Genomic DNA, 25,992 nt, shown 5'->3' on the forward strand with positions numbered 1-25,992 from the left:
TTGTTTATGTTCAAGGGCAAACGGGTGTATGTGTGTGTGTATGCATGTGTGTGAATTGTGCAGGGCAGGTTTTAGGTTCCCCGTTTCCTCACTCATTTTGAAAACACAATGAGGCAAGATTTTAATTATCCCGAGGACTCAGAACAGAACAACGTGTAACCAGGAGGGCCATCACTGCCACTCTCATCCAACAGGCTTAAGCTGTAGGGAAACACAATACCAGACTAGACAGCCTGACCCTATTGCGTTTAAGGTAGTGTAGTGGAAGGATTTAAAATGGTTAGGAGATAAAGGGCTGTATTTTAACAAACCTAACACAATGGTAAATCTAAGCGCTGTATTTTAACAAACCTAACACAATGGTAAATCTAAGTGCTGTATTTTAACAAACCTAACACAATGGTAAATCTAAGCGCTGTATTTTAACAAACCTAACACAATGGTAAATCTAAGCTCTGTATTTTAACAAACCTAACACAATGGTAAATCTAAGCGCTGTATTTTAACAAACCTAACACAATGGTAAATCTAAGCGCTGTATTTTAACAAACCTAACACAATGGTAAATCTAAGCGCTGTATTTTAACAAACCTAACACAATGGTAAATCTAAGCTCTGTATTTTAACAAACCTAACACAATGGTAAATCTAAGCTCTGTATTTTAACAAACCTCACAATGGTAAATCTAAGCGCTGTATTTTAACAAACCTAACACAATGGTAAATCTAAGCGCTGTATTTTAACAAACCTAACACAATGGTAAATCTAAGCTCTGTATTTTAACAAACCTAACACAATGGTAAATCTAAGCTCTGTATTTTAACAAACCTAACACAATGGTAAATCTAAGCTCTGTATTTTAACAAACCTAACACAATGGTAAATCTAAGCGCTGTATTTTAACAAACCTAACACAATGGTAAATCTAAGTGCTGTATTTTAACAAACCTAACACAATGGTAAATCTAAGCTCTGTATTTTAACAAACCTAACACAATGGTAAATCTAAGCGCTGTATTTTAACAAACCTAACACAATGGTAAATCTAAGCGCTGTATTTTAACAAACCTAACACAATGGTAAATCTAAGCGCTGTATTTTAACAAACCTAACACAATGGTAAATCTAAGCGCTGTATTTTAACAAACCTAACACAATGGTAAATCTAAGCGCTGTATTTTAACAAACCTAACACAATGGTAAATCTAAGCGCTGTATTTTAACAAACCTAACACAATGGTAAATCTAAGCGCTGTATTTTAACAAACCTAACACAATGGTAAATCTAAGCTCTGTATTTTAACAAACCTAACACAATGGTAAATCTAAGCGCTGTATTTTAACAAACCTAACACAATGGTAAATCTAAGCGCAAGCGGTAGTGCTATAGGTTCATGGGTGTGTCTGAAATTATTTTCAATAATTACAATTATCGGCACACTTGCTGGTGTTGCCGGGAAAGAGGTTGGGTTTTGATGAATAAACAAGTTGTGGGTGTGTCGAGACTGCCAATCAGAACATGCTCAAATTGTTTAATTACGGCATTAACTCTAATTCCAATGTTAGTCCATTAAAGTTTGTTAACTGGCTTACGGAAACTAAATAACAAAATGTTGACCTATTTTTGCTAAATACGTTAACTTGAACCCATCTGCAGTCCATATTGTTCTAAGCAATTGAATGTCTTCAATAGCATTCACACTGATATCGGGGCTTGGCCTACTGGGGGCTAGGCCTAATTACATTATGGCTGAGCATGGACATGCCAAACATAGTCAGTAAGCAAGTTTAAATTAATTATTGATAAGGCCTAAAAAGAGAACAAATACATCTTATTAAAAAAAATAATCTATTTACATTTTCGATCTTATCTTATCGCTGCAACTCACCAATGGGCTCGGGAGAGGCGAAGGTAGAGTCATGCATCCTCCAAAACATGACCTGCCAAACCACGGTTCTTAACACCTGCCCGCTTAACCAGGAAGCCAGCCGCACCAATGTGTCGGCGGAAACACCGTTCAACTGACTACCGAGGTCATCCTGCAGGCACCCGGCCCGCCACAAGGAGTCACTAGAGCACGATGCGCCAAGTAAAGCCTCCCCTGGCCAAACCCTCCCCTTACCCGGACGATTGTGCACCGCCCTATGGGACTGTGTATCACGGCCGGTTGTGAAAGAGCCTGGATTCGAACCTGGGTCTGTAGTGACGCCTCTAGCACTGTGATGCAGTGTCTTAGACGGCTGCGCCACTCGGGAGGCCCTGAGAACTAATAATTGTAATCAAATTCGAACAAATTAAATAGGCTGAAAATTATCCATAAAGAGAAAGGGAGAATGTCCATTCATCGTTATACAGCTCCAAAATAAACGTTCTATATCCATATTAGAACCAATTTACAGATCAGATAACATTCACACACCTCATGGAAGTTCTATTGCAAGCACACCGTGGACATTGTTACCATAATACCAGAAAGGTGAATCATTCTAATACGTTTGGTTGTAATAAAATTATTCAAAAAACAAGCTTTTTTTTAAAACGACAATAAATAAATGTAATGATATCATGAAATGGGCAGAATAAAAAAGAAACTAATTGCTGTTGAACCAGCCTTTGTTAAAGTAGGCCTAAGGGAGGACTTGGGATATGAACATATGAAATGAAAAACAAGCTATTTTAAAAGGTTACAGATGAATTCTAAATGCAAGGTTCACCGTATTCAAAGAGGTTCTCATATCTCATTTAATGATGGGCATGGAGGGGGTTTTACAGGACCTTGCATGGCTAAAATAATGGCAGCTCACTGTTTAACTCCTCTCAAACTTTGTATTTTAATAAAGCTTTGGTGATTAAGATTGATTTCCAAGCGGTCTCAGGAACCAAACCCTTTATCGACAGTCTTGACTACTTTGCAATTGCATTGAGCAGACAAAAAAAAGCCTTCATTGAGCAGAGGGGAGGATATTCTTGGTTTTTAATCAAATAAAACGAAATGGGAAAGAATATGAGTTTTTTATGTTTCTAAACAGGAAGTGTACAGGCCCCAAAAGCACATTATGCTCCTCTTGTTCCATGTTCATATGGGCAGTGTGCATCACGGCTGGATAGGCTGCAATTCCGCTGTCAAAAATTCTAGAAATTTGAATCAAGTTAAGGATAAGCCAAAAATATTTCCACCCCGCCCATCTGAACGCAAGTGAGCTGATATAAGAGAGGTGAATTGTAGAACCTGGCGTTAGGGCTGGAAAATGCCAGTGCACCAGTTTTGAAATGACAAAATTTCAAACTAGCGCGTGTTTGACACTAGCGCCGCCTTAGCACCAGCTGAAAATAGAACCCGTACTGTTAATGCAAGCAGCACTGATGGTGGCCAAACACTATGTATGCGCAGTCCAAGCAGTCTCTCAGCTGGTCTCCACTGCTGAGCTGTCTCCATATCATCCAACTGTCCTGTCCCTTCAACACAAACACCTAATTTATAGTAATGTGAATTCATACAAATTCAATAATACAATAGACAGCTGTTGGGGAGAGGAGTGGGTAACGGGGGAGCTATTATACTGTAGGTGGAGAGACCGAGAGCACAGTCAAGGCTTTCTTGAAAAGCTCGTCAGCTCTATATGTCTGTTGTCACCTGCTCTGAAGCACGAGGCGGAGAGTGCTGTTCCATGGGTGGGCAGCGGGCACAGTACCATCCAGCCCCCCACCTCATCAGATAAATGTCTAGTTAACACACATTGGCAGGCTGCTGGGGGAAGGAAGGAGACAGGGGAGGTAGAAAATAGGGAAAAGTAACCAGAGAAGAGGCCCGGTAGAGAAGAGAGTGGTGGGGGATGAGAGGAGAAAGAGAGAGAAAGGAGAGAAAGAAGAGGAAAGAGGTATTAAGAGAAGAGAGGGAAGGATGAGGATAAGGGAGGAGAGCAGAAAAGAAGGATGAAGAAGGAGAGGGGCTCACGGCAGTAGATAGGAGACTCATTAACCTTTATAAATGTTGACAGAAATCATCCAGCTGGGAATCATGTTGTGCATTCGCTCTAAAATGCACCCGAGCAGAAAGGAGTGGATAGAAGAAACACTGACTGGTCATAATTCTATAGCCACCTATAGCGAGACAAAAAGAGTGAGAGCGAGAGAGAGACGAACACACATTCAGAAAGAAGAAAGGAAGAGACGGAGAAAGGGAACATGCAAAGTCTGGCGAAATCGGACACGGAGAGAAACACGGCTACAGGACCCACACAAAGCTCCCACATTGATCTGCCTCTCTACCCCCTGCAATACTGAACACACAAAGACATAGAATCAATGATCCTATGCAGACCTCCATTACACCACTGTGACCCCTCTGTTCTGGCCAGCCAAGCTGACAATGGAGCCAGTGATGTCTGCAGGCAACCTTTTGTCCTGGTCAGCACAGCAGACATCAACAGGCATTATTCAGGGCCACAGGATGTCTGCTCTGGTCTACTCTGATCTGCTCTGAGAGGTTTGAGTATAGTAACGGTCAAAATTTTAACAATTAAATAATAACCAGGGCATTGATGAGAAAAAACATGTACAGTGCCTTGCGAAAGTATTTGGCCCCCTTGAACTTTGCGACCCTTTGCCACATTTCAGGCTTCAAACATAAAGATATAAAACTGTATTTTTTTGTGAAGAATCAACAACAAGTGGGACACAATCATGAAGTGGAACGACATTTATTGGATATTTCAAACTTTTTTAACAAATCAAAAACTGAAAAATTGAGCGTGCAAAATTATTCAGCCCCTTTACTTTCAGTGCAGCAAACACTCTCCAGAAGTTCAGTGAGGATCTCTGAATGATCCAATGTTGACCTAAATGGCTAATGATGATAAATACAATCCACCTGTGTGTAATCAAGTCTCCGCATAAATGCACCTGCACTGTGATAGTCTCAGAGGTCCGTTAAAAGCGCAGAGAGTATCATGAAGAACAAGGAACACACCAGGCAGGTCCGAGATACTGTTGTGAAGAAGTTTAAAGCCGGATTTGGATACAAAAAGATTTCCCAAGCTTTAAACATCCCAAGGAGCACTGTGCAAGCGATAATATTGAAATGGAAGGAGTATCAGACCACTGCAAATCTACCAAGACCTGGCCGTCCCTCTAAACTTTCAGCTCATACAAGGAGAAGACTGATCAGAGATGCAGCCAAGAAGCCCATGATCACTCTGGATGAACTGCAGAGATCTACAGCTGAGGTGGGAGACTCTGTCCATAGGACAACAATCAGTCGTATATTGCACAAATCTGGCCTTTATGGAAGAGTGGCAAGAAGAAAGCCATTTCTTAAAGATATCCATAAAAAGTGTCGTTTAAAGTTTGCCACAAGCCACCTGGGAGACACACCAAACATGTGGAAGAAGGTGCTCTGGTAAGATGGATACAGTTATCCTGTGTGTGTGTGTGTATCCTGTGTGTGTGTTTCTTTTCTCTCCTTCTCCCCTCACAGGTGAAAATCATCACTCCCCAATCAGTCAACAATCAATCATCAATCAGAAGACACACCTCCTCCTATTTCCTGACCTATCACAGTTCCTTCCCCATGGTTTAAAAACCCCATCATTTGTTTGTTCTAGCGCGGAGCTCAGCTCAATCTCTCTGTAAATGCCATGTCTGTAGGTCTCTGTGTTTCACTCTCGCTTTGTGTCGTAACCTCTCTTTTGTTTAAGCACCTCATAGCACTTTGTCATCACCTGTGAGTATTGTTTTTGGTTATGGTGTTTGTGTTTGATTGCTGGTGGAAAAGGGGGAAACCAAGACAAGTCGCCCATGGGCATACACTACCCGTAGGTGAACTTTGTTAAATACACTAGTTAGAACTGGGCGGACCACCCACTGTATTTTTGGTTAGTTAGTAAGCTGTTGTTAAAGTAGGCTAGTCTAGCTTAGGGGTGTTTTTGAATACTTATTGTTTCTTTCCTTGGGTCCAGCTCAGCCCCTTTTCCTGCTCCCCCCATTACCGTGTGTTTATAAATAAACCTAGAGTTTGACGGTAGATTTCAGTTGTCGTGCTTATTTCGTTCACACTTTTCCTTTGTCACAATAATAATTTGCATGAGTTATGTTACGAGTCTCATTACCATCCCCCCTAGACTGTCGGGCCAAAAGGGATTCGTAACAAATGCAAAACGTTATGTTTGACGTAAAAGCAACACAGCTCATCACCCTGAACACACCATACCCACTGTCAAACATGGTGGTGACAGCATCATGGTTTGGGCCTGCTTTTCTTCAGCAGGGACAGGGAAGATGGTTAAAATTGATGGGAAGATGGATGGAGCCAAATACAGGACCATTCTGGAAGAAAACCTGATGGAGTCTGCAAAAGACCTGAGACTGGGACGGAGATTTGTCTTCCAACAAGACAATGATCCAAAACATAAAGCAAAATCTACAATGGAATGGTTCAAAAATAAACATATCCAGGTGTTAGAATGGCCAAGTCAAATTCCAGACCTGAATCTAATCGAGAATCTGTGGAAAGAACTGAAAACTGCTGTTCACAAATACTCTCCATCCAACCTCACTGAGCTCGCTGTTTTGCAAGGAGGAATGGGAAAAAATGTCAGTCTCTCGATGTGCAAAACTGATAGAGACATACCCCAAGCGACTTACAGCTGTAATCGCAGCAAAAGGTGGCGCTACAATGTATTAACTTAAGGGGGCTGAATAATTTTGCACACCCAATTTTTCAGTTTTTGATTTGTTAAAAAAGTTTGAAATATCCAATAAATGTCGTTCCACTTCATGATTGTGTCCCACGTGTTGTTGATTCTTCACAAAAAAATACAGTTTTATATCTTTATGTTTGAAGCCTGAAATGTGGCAAAAGGTAGCAAAGTTCAAGGGGGCCGAATATTTTCGCAAGGCACTGTACCTGCTAGCTATGTGATATTCAGACAAACTTGTACCTGCTTGCTATGTGTTATTCAGATTGAAACATGTACCTGCTAGCTGTGTTATTCAGACTGAAACATGCACCTGCTAGCGATGTGTTATTCAGACTGAAACATGCACCTGATAGCTGTGTTATTCAGACTGAAACATGCACCTGCTAGCGATGTGTTATTCAGACTGAAACATGCACCTGCTAGCGATGTGTTATTCAGACTGAAACATGTACCTGCTAGCTACAGTGGTTGCTCAACTAAAAGTTTTGAGATTATGCTGCGGGATTTAGAGGAAATTTGTGGTTTAGTACCCTGGGTCACTACTTCATTGCTACAGACCAGCGCATGGAGAGTTAAAGCACTGATTATGCTTTTGGGTCACAAGGCTCTACTGTGTCTCTAAAAATACAGTTATTTTTTTGATACTACTTATCAGTATTACTTACTAAACTGTTGTTACACAAGTTATTATAAGAGAAACTTAGACTACAATTAGGGTGTGGAAATGTTAGGATTATTTTGCTCTTACTGTAGTACTGTAGCCCACTCCCTACAAGTCATGTTGTACAGTGCCCGAGTGGTGCAGTGGTCTAGGACACTGCATCGCAGTGCAAATTGCGTTGCTACAGATGCTGGTTCTATACCCATGCCGGCCACGACCGGCAGACCCATGAGGTGACGGTAGGCTTCAGCCTAGAAGGCCAGCATCCTGGAGTCGCCTCTTCACTGTTGACGTTGAGACTGGTGTTTTGTGGGTACTACTTAATGAAGCTGCCAGTTGAGGACTTGTGACTCGTCTGTTTGTAAAACTAGACACTCTAATGTACTTGTCCTCTTGCTCAGTTGTGCACTACTCTTTCTATTCTGCCAGTTTGCACTGTTCTGTACACAGTAGTGTTGTACGAAAGCTTCAGTTTCTTTTTTTAGTTACATTGTTTTAGTTCGAACGTGAATACCTTTTTTCTTTAAATTATTGTTTTATGTGGGATGCTACATTTTTGACCAGTTGCAATTGTAAGTAACAATCCTACTTCTATTAGGCTGTTATGCCTCAGACTACCTCAGCCAGTTAAGTTGATTTCTATAAGTCTAGGCTCCAAAGAAATAGACTCCAATTAAGCCCTCTCGTTGTTTGTAAAGTCAAATTCAAAATTCAAAAAGGCACTCGCACATCTGAGCTATCTTTTTTTACAGGAACATGGCAACAACCGGATGAGATGAGGAAAAAGGAGGAACCCGCACACAGCTTTTGATCGTATCACTGATCTTTACTAAGCTTTACGTATCGGCCTTAGTCACAGCTTTTGTGAGTTTTTCAAATTAGCACCCTTATGTAGACCTAGCCACACCCACATCCCTTCTATGCATCGAAAGGGGTTGGAGGCGAAGGAAAAACCAATAAGTGCTACCAGATATAACAATATGCATTTCATAAATATTCAAATGAAGTGTGTACATAAAACGTATTAAACACGTCTGTAAAACCACAATGAGGATCTCGACCTAACAAGCAAGTTTTCATAAATCATTGGGTATAGTGTAAGAAAATGTCAGAGTAATTAAGACCTTTAGGAAATAATGTCTGGGGGGTGAAAATCCCAAAACATTCTGGCTGATTTTCTTGTGGCTGGCAGTTGGCAAGGACCAATTTATCACGTCAATAAAACATTCCAGTGTTCCACACCTAGCTCAAGTTGGGGAGGGGGGGTTCACACTTAGCTCAAGTTGGGGATGGGAGGGGGGTTCACACCTAGCTCAAGTTGGGGAGGGGAGGGGGTTCACACCTAGCTCAAGTTGGGGAGGGGTTCACACCTAGCTCAAGTTGGGGAGGGGGTTCACACCTAGCTCAAGTTGGGGGGGATGGGAGGGGAGGTTCACACCTAGCTCAAGTTGGGGATGGGAGGGGGCTCACACCTAGCTCAAGTTGGGGAGGGGAGGGGGGTTCACACCTAGCTCAAGTTGGGGAGTTGGGGGAGGGGGGTTCACACCTAGCTCAAGTTGGGGAGGGGAGGGGGGTTCACACCTAGCTCAAGTTGGGGAGGGGAGGGGGGTTCACACCTAGCTCAGGTTGGGGAGGGGAGGGGGGTTCACACCTAGCTCAAGTTGGGGAGGGGATGGGGGTTCACACCTAGCTCAAGTTGGGGAGGGGAGGGGGTTCACACCTAGCTCAAGTTGGGGGGAGGGGGGGGGTTCACACCTAGCTCAAGTTGGGGAGGGGAGGGGGGTTCACACCTAGCTCAAGTTGGGTAGGGGAGGGGGGTTCACACCTAGCTCAAGTTGGGTAGGGGAGGGGGGTTCACACCTAGCTCAAGTTGGGTAGGGGAGGGGGGTTCACACCTAGCTCAAGTTGGGGAGGGGAGGGGGGGTTCACACCTAGCTCAAGTTGGGGAGGGGAGGGGGGTTCACACCTAGCTCGGCTATTAGAGAATTCTTTAGTAAGGGTTGAATAGACTACTGTTCAGCTAATAGCTCATCCTGCTGCGCTTGTGAAAAACTAACAATAATACTTTTCTCCTTTCCATGTTAAAGATTACAACTTCTAAAGTGTTTCTATCCACAATCGGCCCCAACCCCAATTACTACATTTGGTCCCAGTCGATAGCGTGCTGGACTTCGGGCTAGAATGTTGAGGGTTCGAAACCTGCTCCCTGCTTGCTACAATGAATGAGTTTGATACACCTGGTATTGGATATGGCTGAAAAAAATAACTTGCTAAATAGTGATTTTCGTAAAAGAATATGCACAATCGTTACCCGTGACACTGGGTAACTCTTAAGTCCCGCGGTGTAATCTCACAACTTTTAAAGGAGGAGCCACTGTACCTGCTAGCTAGATGATATTCAGTCTGAAACAGGTACCAGCTCAGAGGATGCCAATGTGTGATAGGCATCCTCTGAGTCTGTCATTTAGAACAAAAATATTGGCTGCAGCAATCACGTTGCTAGAACATTTTACAATCCTACCATAAGAAATAACTGGTTTTTCAAACATTACGAAAACATTATAGTCTTTGATTGACTAATTTACAAAAAGTACAAATGATTACTGAAATGTTAGAAATCCTAATGCTTTTTTATACTGTAATGGTAATTATTTCTGCAGCTTTGCAAATGTAAGAACGTTACAGCTCTTTAGGGATTTCCAGAAGAAGCATTACTCGATGTACGTTGGGCCATGTGGTGGAGCTGTTAACGTCATAAAATTCGCCATCATAGAAGACAGCCATACATTCTGGGATGTCAAATGAAGATTGGGCGTCCTAGCAGAAATCTGCTGATTGGATTATGGTTAACCAAATAAAAGTAATTTCCATCTCCCCACGTCTCTCTGTAGCATCAATACCATCTATCAGTCCCTGATGTGAGTGTGTTGTTTGATGTGGGTGTGTGTGTGTGTTTCCATCTCTCTTTCAGTGTGTGTCTTTGTCTATATAATATATTTACCAGGTAAAAAGATTGGGTGTATTGTTTAGAATACTGAAACAAGCTCAGTGGCTTCCAACCACCAAGGCCAAGCGATTCTGTTTGTGCTCTTTCAACCTTTTCCAATGCTATAAATCCTCATGATTCTGTGAGCTGGAGAGGAGCGTGTCAGCTCGAGGTCTACAGTGAGCTGGAGAGGAGCGTGTCAGCTCTAGGTCTACAGTGAGCTGGAGAGGAGCGTGTCAGCTCTAGGTCTACAGTGAGTCAGTAGTACTGTATAGTCACCAGAGCAAAGTGTTTCACATAAAACCTGACATAATGACTCATTCAGTTTAGGTATAATATAACGCAGGCTTCTAAATAGCCCCAGTTGGACTCCAAAATAACAGAATTATACAGAGATGTTTTGAAGAGTCATTTCAATCTTTCTGTGTGGAAGACATTCACATGAGGACATTCTCACACACACACACACACACCTTTTCAGTGATGATCCGATCCACACACTGTTTTCCTGTCAGTGGCAGGTTGCATGTGTCCAGAATCTTGAATTTTCCTCCCTGACAAAGAACAAAGGAAAAAGAGAGAGAGCAAAGGTTATGTTAAAGGTCATACACAACTACCCAGTTGAACTGGCATGGTGGAGAAATTACAAGAAATTGTTATAATGCCATTATTGCATCAAATTGTTGTTTTATGAAACAGAATAAGGTGTTGTTAGAACGGTCATCTGTGCATGTTCCGCTGAGGATGGGCCTCTGGGGGATTTATGATGTCTTTGGGTGATACTGCATTCCAGAGCATGAGTTAATGTTTATGTTCTATAAGGTACCTCTGTCCTAGGGGTGTGTGATGCGCCCCCCCCCCCCCACACACACACACACACACACACACACAGCTTGCTCATGATGAGCGGTGTGAAGGGGGAGGAGAACTAATGATAGATAAATAAGACTGGAGCAGCAGTCAACCGGTATCAATAAACATCCTCTATTACATCCACCCGCTCCACCATCTGGACAGCCACACTACTCCCAATAGGTCATAGGACTGGAGAGCCACAGTACTCCCAATGGGTCATAGGACTGGAGAGCCACACTACTCCCAATGGGTCATAGGCCTGGACAGACGACATACTCCCATTACAGGTCATAGGACTGGACAGACACACTACTCCCATTTCAGGTCATAGGACTGGACAACCACAATACTCCCATTACAGGTCATAGGACTGGACAACCACAATACTCCCATTACAGGTCATAGGACTGGACAGACACACTACTCCCAATACAGGTCATAGGACTGGACAACCACAATACTCCCATTATAGGTCATTGGACTGGACAACCACAATACTCCCATTATAGGTCATAGGACTGGACAACCACAATACTCCCATTACAGGTCATAGGACTGGACAGACACAGCCACAAATACTCCCATTACAGGTCATAGGACTGGACAGACACAAATACTCCCATTACAGGTCATAGGACTGGACAACCACAATACTCCCATTACAGGTCATAGGACTGGACAGACACACTACTCCCATTACAGGTCATAGGACTGGACAACCACAATACTCCCATTATAGGTCATAGGACTGGACAACCACAATACTCCCATTACAGGTCATAGGACTGGACAACCACAATACTCCCATTACAGGTCATAGGACTGGACAGCCACAAATACTCCCATTACAGGTTATAGGACTGGACAAACACAGCCACAAATACTCCCATTACAGGTCATAGGACTGGACAACCACAGCCACAAATACTCCCATTACAGGTTATAGGACTGGACAAACACAGCCACAAATACTCCCATTACAGGTTATAGGACTGGACAAACACAGCCACAAATACTCCCATTACAGGTCATAGGACTGGACAACCACAGCCACAAATACTCCCATTACAGGTCATAGGACTGGACAGCCACAAATACTCCCATTACAGGTCATAGGACTGGACAACCACAGCCACAAATACTCCCATTACAGGTCATAGGACTGGACAGCCACAAATACTCCCATTACAGGTCATAGGACTGGACAACCACAGCCACAAATACTCCCATTACAGGTCATAGGACTGGACAACCACAGCCACAAATACTCCCATAACGGGTCATAGGATTGGACACCCACAAATACTCCCATTACAGGTCATAGGACTGGACAACCACAGCCACAAATACTCCCATAACGGGTCATAGGATTGGACAACCACAGCCACAAATACTCCCATAACGGTTCATAGGATTGGACAGCCACAAATACTCCCATTACAGGTCATAGGACTGGACAAACACAGCCACAAATACTCCCATTACAGGTCATAGGACTGGACAACCACAGCCACAAATACTCCCATTACAGGTCATAGGACTGGACAACCACAGCCACAAATACTCCCATTAGAGGTCATAGGACTGGACAGCCACAAATACTCCCATTACAGGTCATAGGACTGGACAACCACAGCCACAAATACTCCCATAACAGGTCATAGGACTGGACAACCACAGCCACAAATACTCCCAACAGACGTGGAGGGCCTGGCACAGCTCCTGGTATATGTCCGTTACAGCTCGACGAGTCAACAGACGTCGAGGGCCTGGCACAGCTCCTGGTATATGCCCGTTACAGCTCGATGAGTCAGACGTGGAGGGCCTGGCATAGCTCCTGGTATATGTGCGTTACATTTATGGGGGATCAATTAAGGAAAACATCCTCTTCTGGAAACCAGGAGAGGATGTTTTTTAAGTACGGGACAGCTTTGTGACATCAAATGGACTTTGGTGGTCAAGATGTGTTGGTATCTGTACTGATGGTGCAAAAGCCATGACAGGGAGACAGGACAAGACACAGGTCTTTCCATCATTGTAGGATTATTTTTGAGTGCAAACGAACTCAAGCTTACGGACAATGTCAAACGTGATATACCGAAGCACCTGAGTGAGTTGGGTGCGCAATTATGTAGGTACTTTCCCCGAAACGGATGGACACAAACAACTGGATTTGTTATCCCTTTCATGCCCTGCCTCCAGTCCACTTACCGATATCAGAACAAGAGAGTCTCATCGAAATTGTAACAAGAGGTTCTGTGAAAATTTAATTTAAATCAGAAGCTACTGCCAGAGTATCCTGCCTTGGCAAATCGCGCTGTTAAGACACTGATGCCCTTTGCAACCATGTAACTATGTGAGAGTGGATTCTCGGCCCTCACTAGCATGAAAACTAAATACAGGCACAGACTGTGTGTGTAAAAATATTTAAGACTGAAAATCTCTCCAATACAACCCAACATTGCAGAGTTAAGAGCATCCTTTCAAGCACAAACTTCTCATTACCTGTGGCGAGTCATTTACAATTTTCGTTTAACAAATAAGGTTATATATGTAAGATGGCTAAATAAAGAGCAAAATTATTGATTATTATTATATTATTATTTTGTGCTCTGGTCCTATAAGAGCTCTTTGTCACTTCCCACGAGCCGGGTTGTGACAAAAATCCACACTCATTATTACGTTTCATAAATGTATCGTATAGTGTAGTGTGTGTGTGGCAGGCTTACAATGATGGCAAAAAAACAAACATTTGAGAGTGCCCCGACCCTGGTGCTAGAGGAGGTACGCAGCTGGAGGTTAAATGTTTGAAGGGGTATGGGGACTATAAAAAGTTTGGGAACCACTGATGCACAGTTGAAGTTGGAAGTTTACATACACCTTAGCCATTTCACATAAATACATTCATGATTTCTTGCTCAAAGCAGGTGGTGGTTTGTGTGCAAAATATGTGGTTATTGTAGGTGAGAGTAGTTTCTGAATGTGGCAATGCTAAGCGTCTCTGTCCCTCTCCATCTCTTCATTAACAAGCATCCATGTTGTTGTCATTCCGCTAGGGACCCGTTCTCAGCGTATTACTTCTCCAGTCAATAACCAGTGTGTGTGTTTATCCTGTGTTCCCATTTAATTAGATAGTAAATAAATAATTAAACCAGTTTGTGTCGTACTGAATCATTAGTAAGGCTAGTTTTTGCAGATGCAAGGAGGTTACGACTGTTCAGAATGATGATATGATACAAGGTTATGATTAATTAAAAAAATATAAAAAAATAAGTTGATAGGTTTAAACGTTTAAATCGGGAAATGGTAACTCTTTAAAAGACCCGCTCTCGCAGTACCCCAGATCCTAATGAGTTAACTGTTAAACAATTATGACCATAGCAGTGACCATAGCAGCATGGTTTGTGACGTTATGCAAATATTTGGGGAAAAGTGAGAGAACACCCATCGGACTTGGTTTGAATGGTTTTGTGCATCAACATAGGATTTGTATTATATTTTCTTAAAGGCAGAAAAGCCAACAAAGAAGGGGAAGGCAGGCATATATCTTTATTTTGACTCTGTTCATGTTGGGTCAATAGGAACATGAGACAAATCCTCTCCAACCTGGCATTTCTTCATTTAAAAAAATCCTATTTATAAGTAATAACTTAAATAATAATCCGTGGTTAAATAAAAATACTTTAAAGTACTTAAGTCATTTTTGGAGGTATCTGCACTTTAGTTAATTATTTATTTAACTTTAACTTCACTACATTCCTAAAGAATATAATGTACATTTTACACCATACATTTTCTCTGACACACAAAGGTAGTCGTTACATTTTGAACGCTAATCAAGACAGGAAAATGGCCAAAATTACACACTCATCAAGAGAACATCCAAGTTCTATTTAAAAAAATTACATTTACTTTTAAAACTTAAATATATTTAAAACCAAATACTTTTTGACTTACTCAAGTAGTATTTTACTGGGTGACTTTACCTTGAAGGTATCTTTACTTTTACTCAAGAATGACAATTGGGTACTTTTCCCACCACTGAAAATATTAATGAAATGCCATGATAATAACGAAGTGTAATGGCTTGTTTCAAATAGTTTTTATTAAAAAGCATATCCATGTAAACATATGTACAAACATAATTGTGACCTACATACATACAGTTGAACAAGGACATACAGTTGAAGTTGGAAGTTTACATACACTTAGGTTGCAGTCATTAAAACTTGTTTTTCAAGCACTCCACAAATGTCTTGTTAACAAGTTTTGGCAAGTCGGTCTACTTTGTGCATGACAAGTCATTTTTTGAAAAATAGTTCACAGACAGATTATTTCACTTATAATTCACTGTATCACAATTCCAGTAGGTCAGAAGTTTACATACACTAAGTTGACTGTGCCTTTAAAATAGCTTGGAAAATTCCAGAAAATTATGTCATGGCTTTAGAAGCTTCTGATAGGCTAATTGACATCATTTGAGTCAATTGGAGGTGTATCTGTGGATGTATTTCAAGGCCTACCTTCAAACTCAGTGCCTCTTTGCTTGACACCATGGGAAAATCAAAAGAAATCAGCCAAGACCTCAGAAAAAAAATTGTAGACCTCCACAAGTCTGGTTCATCCTTGGGAGCAATTACCAAATGAATGAAGGTACCGCGCTCATCTGTGCAAACAATAGTGCGCAAGTATAGATACCATGGGACCACGCAGCCGTCATACCGCTCATGAAGGAGACGCGTTCTGTCTCCTAGAGATGAACATACTATGGTGCGAAAAGCGCAAATCAATCCCAGAACAACAGCAAAGGACCTCGTAAAGATGCTGGAGGAAACCGGCACAAAAGGAAAGTGGTGATCCTAACTGACGTAAAATGGGGAATTTTTACGAGGATTTAATGTCAGGAATTGTGAAATTGAGTTTAAATGTATTTGGCAAAGGTGTATGTAAACTTTCAATATGTATGATATCCTAAATATAGCTGATCTGGACACACTCCTATAGACAACACTGGAACAGGATGGCCCTGGGAATGCTTTGGATGAACGCACGTGCACACAGACACATACCCTTACCTTAGCGGAGTGCTCCATGGTGACGACCACCTTGGTTCCAGCGCTGGCCACCAGATCCATGGCTCCACCCATCCCCTTCACCATCTTACCCTGAAGGAGAAACAAAGCAATACAGTAAACAACAGAGCCCAGGGGTACTCAAAGTAACACATCTTCCACACACACACAAACAGCAACAGCCAAAAGAGGAAGCAAAGTTACGTATTTTCCACACATGCCACCAGTAACAACCGATACAGTACGTAAAGTAACATCTTCCACACATGCCACCAGTAACAACCGATACAGTACGTAAAGTAACACATCTTCCACACATGCCACCAGTAACAACCGATACAGTACGTAAAGTAACACATCTTCCACACATGCCACCAGTAACAACCGATACAGTACGTAAAGTAACACATCTTCCACACATGCCACCAGTAACAACCGATACAGTACGTAAAGTAACACATCTTCCACACATGCCACCAGTAACAACCGATACAGTACGTAAAGTAACACATCTTCCACACATGCCACCAGTAACAACCGATACAGTACGTAAAGTAACACATCTTCCACACATGCCACCAGTAACAACCGATACAGTACGTAAAGTAACACATCTTCCACACATGCCACCAGTAACAACCGATACAGTACGTAAAGTAACACATCTTCCACACATGCCACCAGTAACAACCGATACAGTACGTAAAGTAACACATCTTCCACACATGCCACCAGTAACAACCGATACAGTACGTAAAGTAACACATCTTCCACACATGCCACCAGTAACAACCGATACAGTACGTAAAGTAACATCTTCCACACATGCCACCAGTAACAACCGATACAGTACGTAAAGTAACACATCTTCCACACATGCCACCAGTAACAACCGATACAGTATGTAAAGTATCTTCCACACATGCCACCAGTAACAACCGATACAGTACGTAAAGTAACGTATCTTCCACACATGCCACCAGTAACAACCAATACAGTACGTAAAGTAACACATCTTCCACACATGCCTCCAGTAACAACCGATACAGTATGTAAAGTAACACATCTTCCACACATGCCACCAGTAACAACCGATACAGTACGTAAAGTAACACATCTTCCACACATGCCTCCAGTAACAACCAATACAGTACGTAAAGTAACACATCTTCCACACATGCCTCCAGTAACAACCAATACAGTACGTAAAGTAACACATCTTCCACACATGCCACCAGTAACAGCCGATACAGTACGTAAAGTAACACATCTTCCACACATGCCACCAGTAACAACCGATACAGTATGTAAAGTAACGTATCTTCCACACATGCCACCAGTAACAACCGATACAGTATGTAAAGTAACACATCTTCCACACATGCCACCAGTAACAACCGATACAGTACGTAAAGTAACACATCTTCCACACATGCCACCAGTAACAACCGATACAGTACGTAAAGTATCTTCCACACATGCCACCAGTAACAACCGATACAGTATGTAAAGTAACACATCTTCCACACATGCCACCAGTAACAACCGATACAGTACGTAAAGTAACGTATCTTCCACACATGCCACCAGTAACAACCGATACAGTACGTAAAGTAACACATCTTCCACACATGCCACCAGTAACAACCGATACAGTACGTAAAGTAACGTATCTTCCACACATGCCACCAGTAACAACCGATACAGTATGTAAAGTAACATCTTCCACACATGCCACCAGTAACAACCGATACAGTATGTAAAGTAACATCTTCCACACATGCCTCCAGTAACAACCGATACAGTACGTAAAGTAACATCTTCCACACATGCCACCAGTAACAACCGATACAGTACGTAAAGTAACATCTTCCACACATGCCACCAGTAACAACCGATACAGTATGTAAAGTAACATCTTCCACACATGCCACCAGTAACAACCGATACAGTACGTAAAGTAACATCTTCCACACATGCCACCAGTAACAACCGATACAGTACGTAAAGTAACACATCTTCCACACATGCCACCAGTAACAACCGATACAGTACGTAAAGTAACACATCTTCCACACATGCCACCAGTAACAACCGATACAGTACGTAAAGTATCTTCCACACATGCCACCAGTAACAACCGATACAGTATGTAAAGTAACACATCTTCCACACATGCCACCAGTAACAACCGATACAGTACGTAAAGTAACGTATCTTCCACACATGCCACCAGTAACAACCGATACAGTACGTAAAGTAACACATCTTCCACACATGCCACCAGTAACAACCGATACAGTACGTAAAGTAACACATCTTCCACACATGCCACCAGTAACAACCGATACAGTATGTAAAGTAACGTATCTTCCACACATGCCACCAGTAACAACCGATACAGTATGTAAAGTAACACATCTTCCACACATGCCACCAGTAACAACCGATACAGTACGTAAAGTAACACATCTTCCACACATGCCACCAGTAACAACCGATACAGTATGTAAAGTAACGTATCTTCCACACATGCCACCAGTAACAACCGATACAGTATGTAAAGTAACACATCTTCCACACATGCCACCAGTAACAACCGATACAGTACGTAAAGTAACACATCTTCCACACATGCCACCAGTAACAACCGATACAGTACGTAAAGTATCTTCCACACATGCCACCAGTAACAACCGATACAGTATGTAAAGTAACACATCTTCCACACATGCCACCAGTAACAACCGATACAGTACGTAAAGTAACGTATCTTCCACACATGCCACCAGTAACAACCGATACAGTACGTAAAGTAACACATCTTCCACACATGCCACCAGTAACAACCGATACAGTACGTAAAGTAACGTATCTTCCACACATGCCTCCAGTAACAACCGATACAGTATGTAAAGTAACATCTTCCACACATGCCACCAGTAACAACCGATACAGTATGTAAAGTAACATCTTCCACACATGCCTCCAGTAACAACCGATACAGTACGTAAAGTAACATCTTCCACACATGCCACCAGTAACAACCGATACAGTACGTAAAGTAACATCTTCCACACATGCCACCAGTAACAACCGATACAGTATGTAAAGTAACATCTTCCACACATGCCACCAGTAACAACCGATACAGTACGTAAAGTAACATCTTCCACACATGCCACCAGTAACAACCGATACAGTACGTAAAGTAACACATCTTCCACACATGCCACCAGTAACAACCGATACAGTACGTAAAGTAACACATCTTCCACACATGCCACCAGTAACAACCGATACAGTACGTAAAGTATCTTCCACACATGCCACCAGTAACAACCGATACAGTATGTAAAGTAACACATCTTCCACACATGCCACCAGTAACAACCGATACAGTACGTAAAGTAACGTATCTTCCACACATGCCACCAGTAACAACCGATACAGTACGTAAAGTAACACATCTTCCACACATGCCACCAGTAACAACCGATACAGTACGTAAAGTAACACATCTTCCACACATGCCACCAGTAACAACCGATACAGTACGTAAAGTAACACATCTTCCACACATGCCACCAGTAACAGCCGATACAGTACGTAAAGTAACACATCTTCCACACATGCCACCAGTAACAACCGATACAGTACGTAAAGTAACGTATCTTCCACACATGCCACCAGTAACAACCGATACAGTACGTAAAGTAACACATCTTCCACACATGCCTCCAGTAACAGCCGATACAGTATGTAAAGTAACACATCTTCCACACATGCCACCAGTAACAACCGAAACAGAACATAAAGTAACACATCTTCCACCAGTAACAACCGAAACAGAACATAAAGTAACACATCTTCCACACATAACAACCCGAAACAGAGTATGTTGCCAGTTGTTAGCTTTTCTCTTACGTAGGCCTGAGCATAGCTCTCTTTCAAATCCAGAGGCTAAACCAAACTGGCACTGTATACAGTAATGCACTGTAGAGAGAGGCATATTAACAGTCTGCCCAGTGGGGAATACAACTGAATAAACACTGTATTACTTCAGAGTCCAGCCCCAGCCAGCTTATTTCTTGTTAATGGACACAGTGAAAACACGAAAACACACACACACACACACACACACACACACACACACACACACACACACACACACACAGTATTGAGGTCTGCATTCAATACAGACTAGAGAAAACATTTGTTTCCAAAACCAGTGAAGAAAAATCTAATTAGAACATCAAAATTGGATTGCCAAGTGGGAGAAAAATTATACGCAGGTCTCTCATTTCTCTGTGTCCAATGAGCTTTCCTGGCATGCACATGCCCAGGGGGTGAGATGACTGAAAAACCCATTTAAAAGCTGCTTCGCTCATCAATCACAAATGCCTGCACGGCACTTTGTTGAATATCCAGGGGATATATGGTTGGTATGTGTTTATACAGTCTGTCAGTATTCCTTACAGTATACGAATACAGTATGCATTAGAGTTTGGGTGAGGTAGAGAGTGAGAGGATGGGAGGGAGGGAATGAATTTCACCCAATAAAGTTGTTCCCGCTCCAGATCTCTTCTTCATTCCTTGTCACACTGAATAAATGAAAGCAACACATAGGAAAATACATTCGGTTGAGCAAACCTTCTGAAGCAGGTGTGTTGTACTAAGTTTTTCACAATTTCTGACATTTAACCCTAGTAGAAACTCCCTGTCTTCGGTCAATTAGGATCAGCACTATATTTGAAGAATGTGAAATGTCACAATAATAGCAGAGGAAATTATTTATTTCAGCTTATATTTCTTTCATCACATTCCCAGTGGATCAGAACTTTACATACACTCAATTAGTATTTGGTACCATTGCCTACAAATTGTTTAACTTGGGTCAAATGTTCCGGGTAGCCTTGCACAAGCTTCCAACAATAAGTTGGGTGAATTTTGACCCATTGCTACTGACAGAGCAAGTGTCACTGAGTCAGGTTTGTAGGCCTCCTTGCTTGCACACGGTTTTTCAGTTCTGCCCACAAATTTTCTATAGGATTTGTGATGGCCACTCCAATACCTTCACTTTGTTTTCCTTAAGCCATTTTGCCACAACTTTGGAAGTATGCTTGGAGTCATTATTCATTTGGAAGACCCATTTGCGAGCAAGCTTTAACTTCCTGACTGATGTCTTGTGATGTTGCTTCAATATAACCACATCATTTTCCTACCCCATGATGCCATCTATTTTGTGAAGTGCACCAGTCCCTCCTGCAGCAAAGCACCAACACAGCATGATGCTGCCACCCCCGTGCGTCACGGTTGGGATGGTGTTCTTCGCCTTGCAAGCCTCTCCCTTTTTCCTCCAAACATAACAATGGTCATATGGCCAAACAGTTTTATTTTCGTTTCAACAAACCATAGGACATTTCTCCAAAAAGTACGATCTTCATCCTCATGTGCAGTTGCAAACCGTAGTCTGGCTTTTTTATGGAGGTTTTGGAGCAGTGGCTTCTTCCTTGCTGAGCGGCCTTTCAGGTTATGTCAATATAGGACTCGTTGTACTGTGGATATAGATACTTTTGTACCTGTTTCCTCCAGCATCATCACAAGGTCCTTTGCTGTTGTTCTGGGATTGATTTGCACTTTTCGCACCAAAGTATGCTCATCTCGAAGAGACAGAACGCGTCTCCTTCCTGAGCGGTATGACGGCTGAGTGGTCCATTGGGGTTTATACTTACATAGAATTGTTTGTACAGATGAACGTGGTAGCTTCAAGCGTTTGGAAATTGTTCCCAAGGAGGAACCAAACTTGTGAAGGTCGACAAATGTTTTTCTGATGTCTTGGCTGATTTCTTTTGATTTTCCCAGAGGCACTGAGTTTGAAGGAAGGCCTTGAAATACATCCACAGGTTCACCTCCAATTGACTCAAATTGTCAATTAGCCTATCAGAAACTTCTAAAGACATGACATAATTTTCTGTAATTTTCCAAGCTGTTTAAAGGCACAGTCAACTCAGTGTATGTAAACTTCTGACCCACTGGAATTGTGATACAGTGAATAATAAGTGAAATAATCTGTCTGTAAACAATTGTTGAAAAAATTACTTGTGGCATGCACAACGCAGATGTCCTAACTGACTTTCCAAAACTAGAGTTTGTTAATTAACAAGAAATTTGTAGTGGTTGAAAAATTAGTTTTAATGACTCCAACCTAAGTGTATGTAAACTTGCGACTTCAACTGTAAATGGACACTAAATCTCAGGTGGACAAAAGGAAAAATGTAATCACACACAAAAAATGAAATTGTCAGTTGTGTGAGTTTGACACTAGGTAGTCACTCTGTGAAAGGACACTGTACCCTTTTTCCTATCGTCAACAATGATTAACTCTTGCCCTAAACGATCCTAGATCGTGCATGTGTGTGTGTGTGTGTGTGTGTGTGTGAGCGTGCGCGTGCAGGGAACCCCATTTATGACTTTTTTTTAATAACTAGGAACTCAGTCATGGCTTCAACCAAAGTCTTGGCTTCCAGCGGGCATTTACTGTGAACACGGAGGCTGTACCTGCTTTAAGTTACAGTTTTAACAGTGGCCAAGTAGGCTACTGTGGCTATTTGATCATAATGGAGAACTACTAGTGGCCTACCATAAAAACAATGGAGAAAATGCATAGGATATGAACAAAATGCAAAGGATATGAACAAAATGTGCACGTGGCTACATGCAGCTCTCGCTTTGATCTCAAAACAAGCGCATCTCCTCACGACCGCTCATGCTGTAAACACAGTTCAAAGGAAATGGCACAGATCCATATATGGCAATGAGCAGTGCGTGTCAATGCAATAGAATCCTACTCCTTTGTGTTCTGCCTACAACATCATCTCTTGCATAGCTTGTTTTCTTTCGGTATGTTTCAATAACAAGTGGCTAATTTTGCGTTGATTCGAGGACAATTGCCACAGTAAAGGGAAACGTTGATATGTTAACAGGGAAAACTCTAGAACAGTGGTCACCAACCTTTACTGAGTCAAGATCACCGAGTCAAAATGCGAGCCGATAGACATTTGTTTTTACATAACTTAAAAAACGTAAGTCTATGCAACATTAACCAATTAAAAACAGTTCTGTAGTAATGAGGTTTGTGCAGTAAACTATAGGCCCAATAAATTTTCACTGCATATTGGCTTTGCTTGAATTTCCCTTCCAATGAATGCATTGTTGTTCAGGCCATTTAAAAAAATATAGATTTAAATATCACACTGGTAATAGATCTGTTGTTGTATTACTTGTGAAGCACAGCTGAGTGAGCATACATTTAAATTATTTTACTTTACTAGGCTGATGAAGCCTGCATCTGATGGTCAGTCTCAGTGGAGGGAGAGAGCAGCAGACTGAGGGTCCATCTCTCAACATCCCTCCGCTCTCCCTTTCCTCCACTGACACTGATCAAAAAGGGACACCATCTTCCAGTTGATGGCGAAACTCGAGTCGCACCGCATTATTTCTGCCTCATGCACAAATTCATGTTGTTACTCTTATGAACAGAGAATGTTAAATATTGTTCGATATTTAAAAAAACAAGCCACTAATAACAACAATGCCAGCCTATAGATACACTTTCCTACTCATTCATTGCTGCTGCAGTGCTTGTTGTAGCGCTGAGTGGAAATAGGAAGAACATGTATTTTATGGTTTATAAAAGTGTTGAATACAAACTGTTGACAGTGCTGAGTAAGAACTTAAACATGAACTCACTCATAAAAACAGCATCTCTTTGCTGTATTCGTTGACCGGCTCTCTCTAGTTATGGTTATAAACGTTTTGAAATCTCACAGTATCAACTTTGCTGTAGCCTTTTATCCCTGCTATGTTACTGCAGACACGGTCATCTAAGCCATTCGATTGGCCAGCGGTAGGCCTATAGTGCATGTGATTTGCACTCTGGGCCCGCCAGGAAGGCAGTGTTTGCATCTTCAGAGACATAAAATGGTTCAAAATGGCAAGTTTGCCTACCCGGCATGCAGGGCAGCTGAATTTATTGTTGGGTTTTTCACAGAAATGTTTGGCGATCGACTAGGAATGCCGGTTGGATCTTGATCGACCGGTTGGAGACCGCTGCTCTAGAAAGTTGAGTGATGTTCAATCTCGTGCTTCTCTCTGTGGGCTGATATTTCTGCACGGCAGTCCCATTAAATAAACCCATAAAACACCGTCTCAACGTCAACAGTGAAGAGTCGACTCCGGGATGTTGGCCTTCTAGGCAGAGTTGCAAAGAAAAAGCCATATCTCAGACTGGCCAATAAAAATAAAAGATTAAGATGGGCAAAAGAACACAGACACTGGACAGAGGAACTCTGCCTAGAAGGCCAGCATCCCGGAGTCGCCTCTTCACTGTTGACGTTGAGACTGGTGTTTTGCGGGAACTATTTAATAAAGCTGCCAGTTGAGGACTTGAGGCGTCTGTTTCTCAAACTAGACACACTAATGTCCTGTTGCTCAGTTGTGCACCAGGGCCTCCCACTCTTTCTATTCTGGTTAGAGCCCGTTTGCAGTTCTGTGAAGAGAGTAGTACACAGCGTTGTATGAGATTTTCAGTTTCTTGACAATTTCTCACATGGCATAGTCTTAATTTCTCAGAACAAGAATAGACTGACGAGTTTCAGAAGAAAGTTGTTTGTTTCTGGCCATTTTGAGCCTGTAATCAAACCCAAATGCTGATGCTCCAGATACTCAACTAGTGTAAAGAAGGCCAGTTGAAATTGCTTCTTTAATAAGCACAACAGTTTTCAGCCGTGCTAACAAAATTGCAAAAGGGTTTTCTAATTATTTCTGTTCAATTTGATGTTATTTAAAAAAACAAAAAAACAAGTACATTTCTAAGTGACCCCAAAATTTTGAACGGTAGTGTGTATATATATTTTACCTTTATTTAACTAGGCAAGTCATTTAAAAACAAATTCTTATTTACAATGATGGCCTACCGGGGAACAGCGGGTTAACTGCCTTTTTAAAGGGGAAGAATGACCAATTTTTACCTTGTCAGCTCTGGGATTCGGTTACTGGCCCAACGCTCTAACCACTAGGCTACCTGCATTTAGATTTAAACATTGGGAGACAACAGCACCGTAACAACATAAGAACGGTTGATTGAGGAGAGTAGGCTGATTTGCCCTGTGTCTATACCAGGGTTAGACTGCATTTGCTCTCCGTCAGATCTATAAGCTTTCAATGTGATTATCTGAAAACACTTTGATCCCAATGCAGCTCGATCCGGAGGGAAAAACAGAGCCTTATCTAGTGTGTGTGTGTGTGTGTGTGAGTGAGAGGGTGTGTGTGTTTCCTTGGTTTAAATAGATAAAGAACAAGAGAGTGAGAGAGAGCGCTTTCATCCTTAATTCTAATGTAATCTCACATATTTCATCAAAATATGGACAGTCACCAATCAGGTAGATATTTTGTCCGATGGAGCTTCATTGCTTGGCAACAGTAAATCTGACCACTGAGGGAACTATAGTCCAGTCCTCTCACATGAATCACTCCATTGTTGTTCTATTGATATTTATTCAACAGCCATTGGAACCCCCCCCCCCCTTTCCACTAGAGTTATTTCAAACAAACAGCAGCTGCATACAACAATACGGCTTCCTGCAGATTTTTAGAGGTTGGAGGGTTAAATGAAACGGATCGATATCACCACTGACTTATTATGTTTTTGGTATTT

General features: G+C 41.9%; 1 protein-coding gene across 1 annotated transcript in view; it reads right to left on the reverse strand.

The window, feature by feature from the left end:
• LOC135513818 (succinyl-CoA:3-ketoacid coenzyme A transferase 1, mitochondrial-like) overlaps positions 1-25,992 on the reverse strand; it is a 111,095-nt gene that overhangs the window by 7,363 nt on the left and 77,740 nt on the right. The window contains exons 14-15 of the mRNA XM_064936766.1: positions 16,278-16,367; positions 10,821-10,901 (exon numbers count right to left, since the gene is read on the reverse strand). Coding sequence (XP_064792838.1) covers positions 10,821-10,901; positions 16,278-16,367 — 171 coding nt within the window. The remainder of the gene's footprint in view (positions 1-10,820; positions 10,902-16,277; positions 16,368-25,992) is intronic.

Source organism: Oncorhynchus masou, chromosome 25 (genome assembly GCF_036934945.1).
Source record: "Oncorhynchus masou masou isolate Uvic2021 chromosome 25, UVic_Omas_1.1, whole genome shotgun sequence".
Classification (NCBI taxonomy): Eukaryota; Metazoa; Chordata; class Actinopteri; order Salmoniformes; family Salmonidae; genus Oncorhynchus; species Oncorhynchus masou.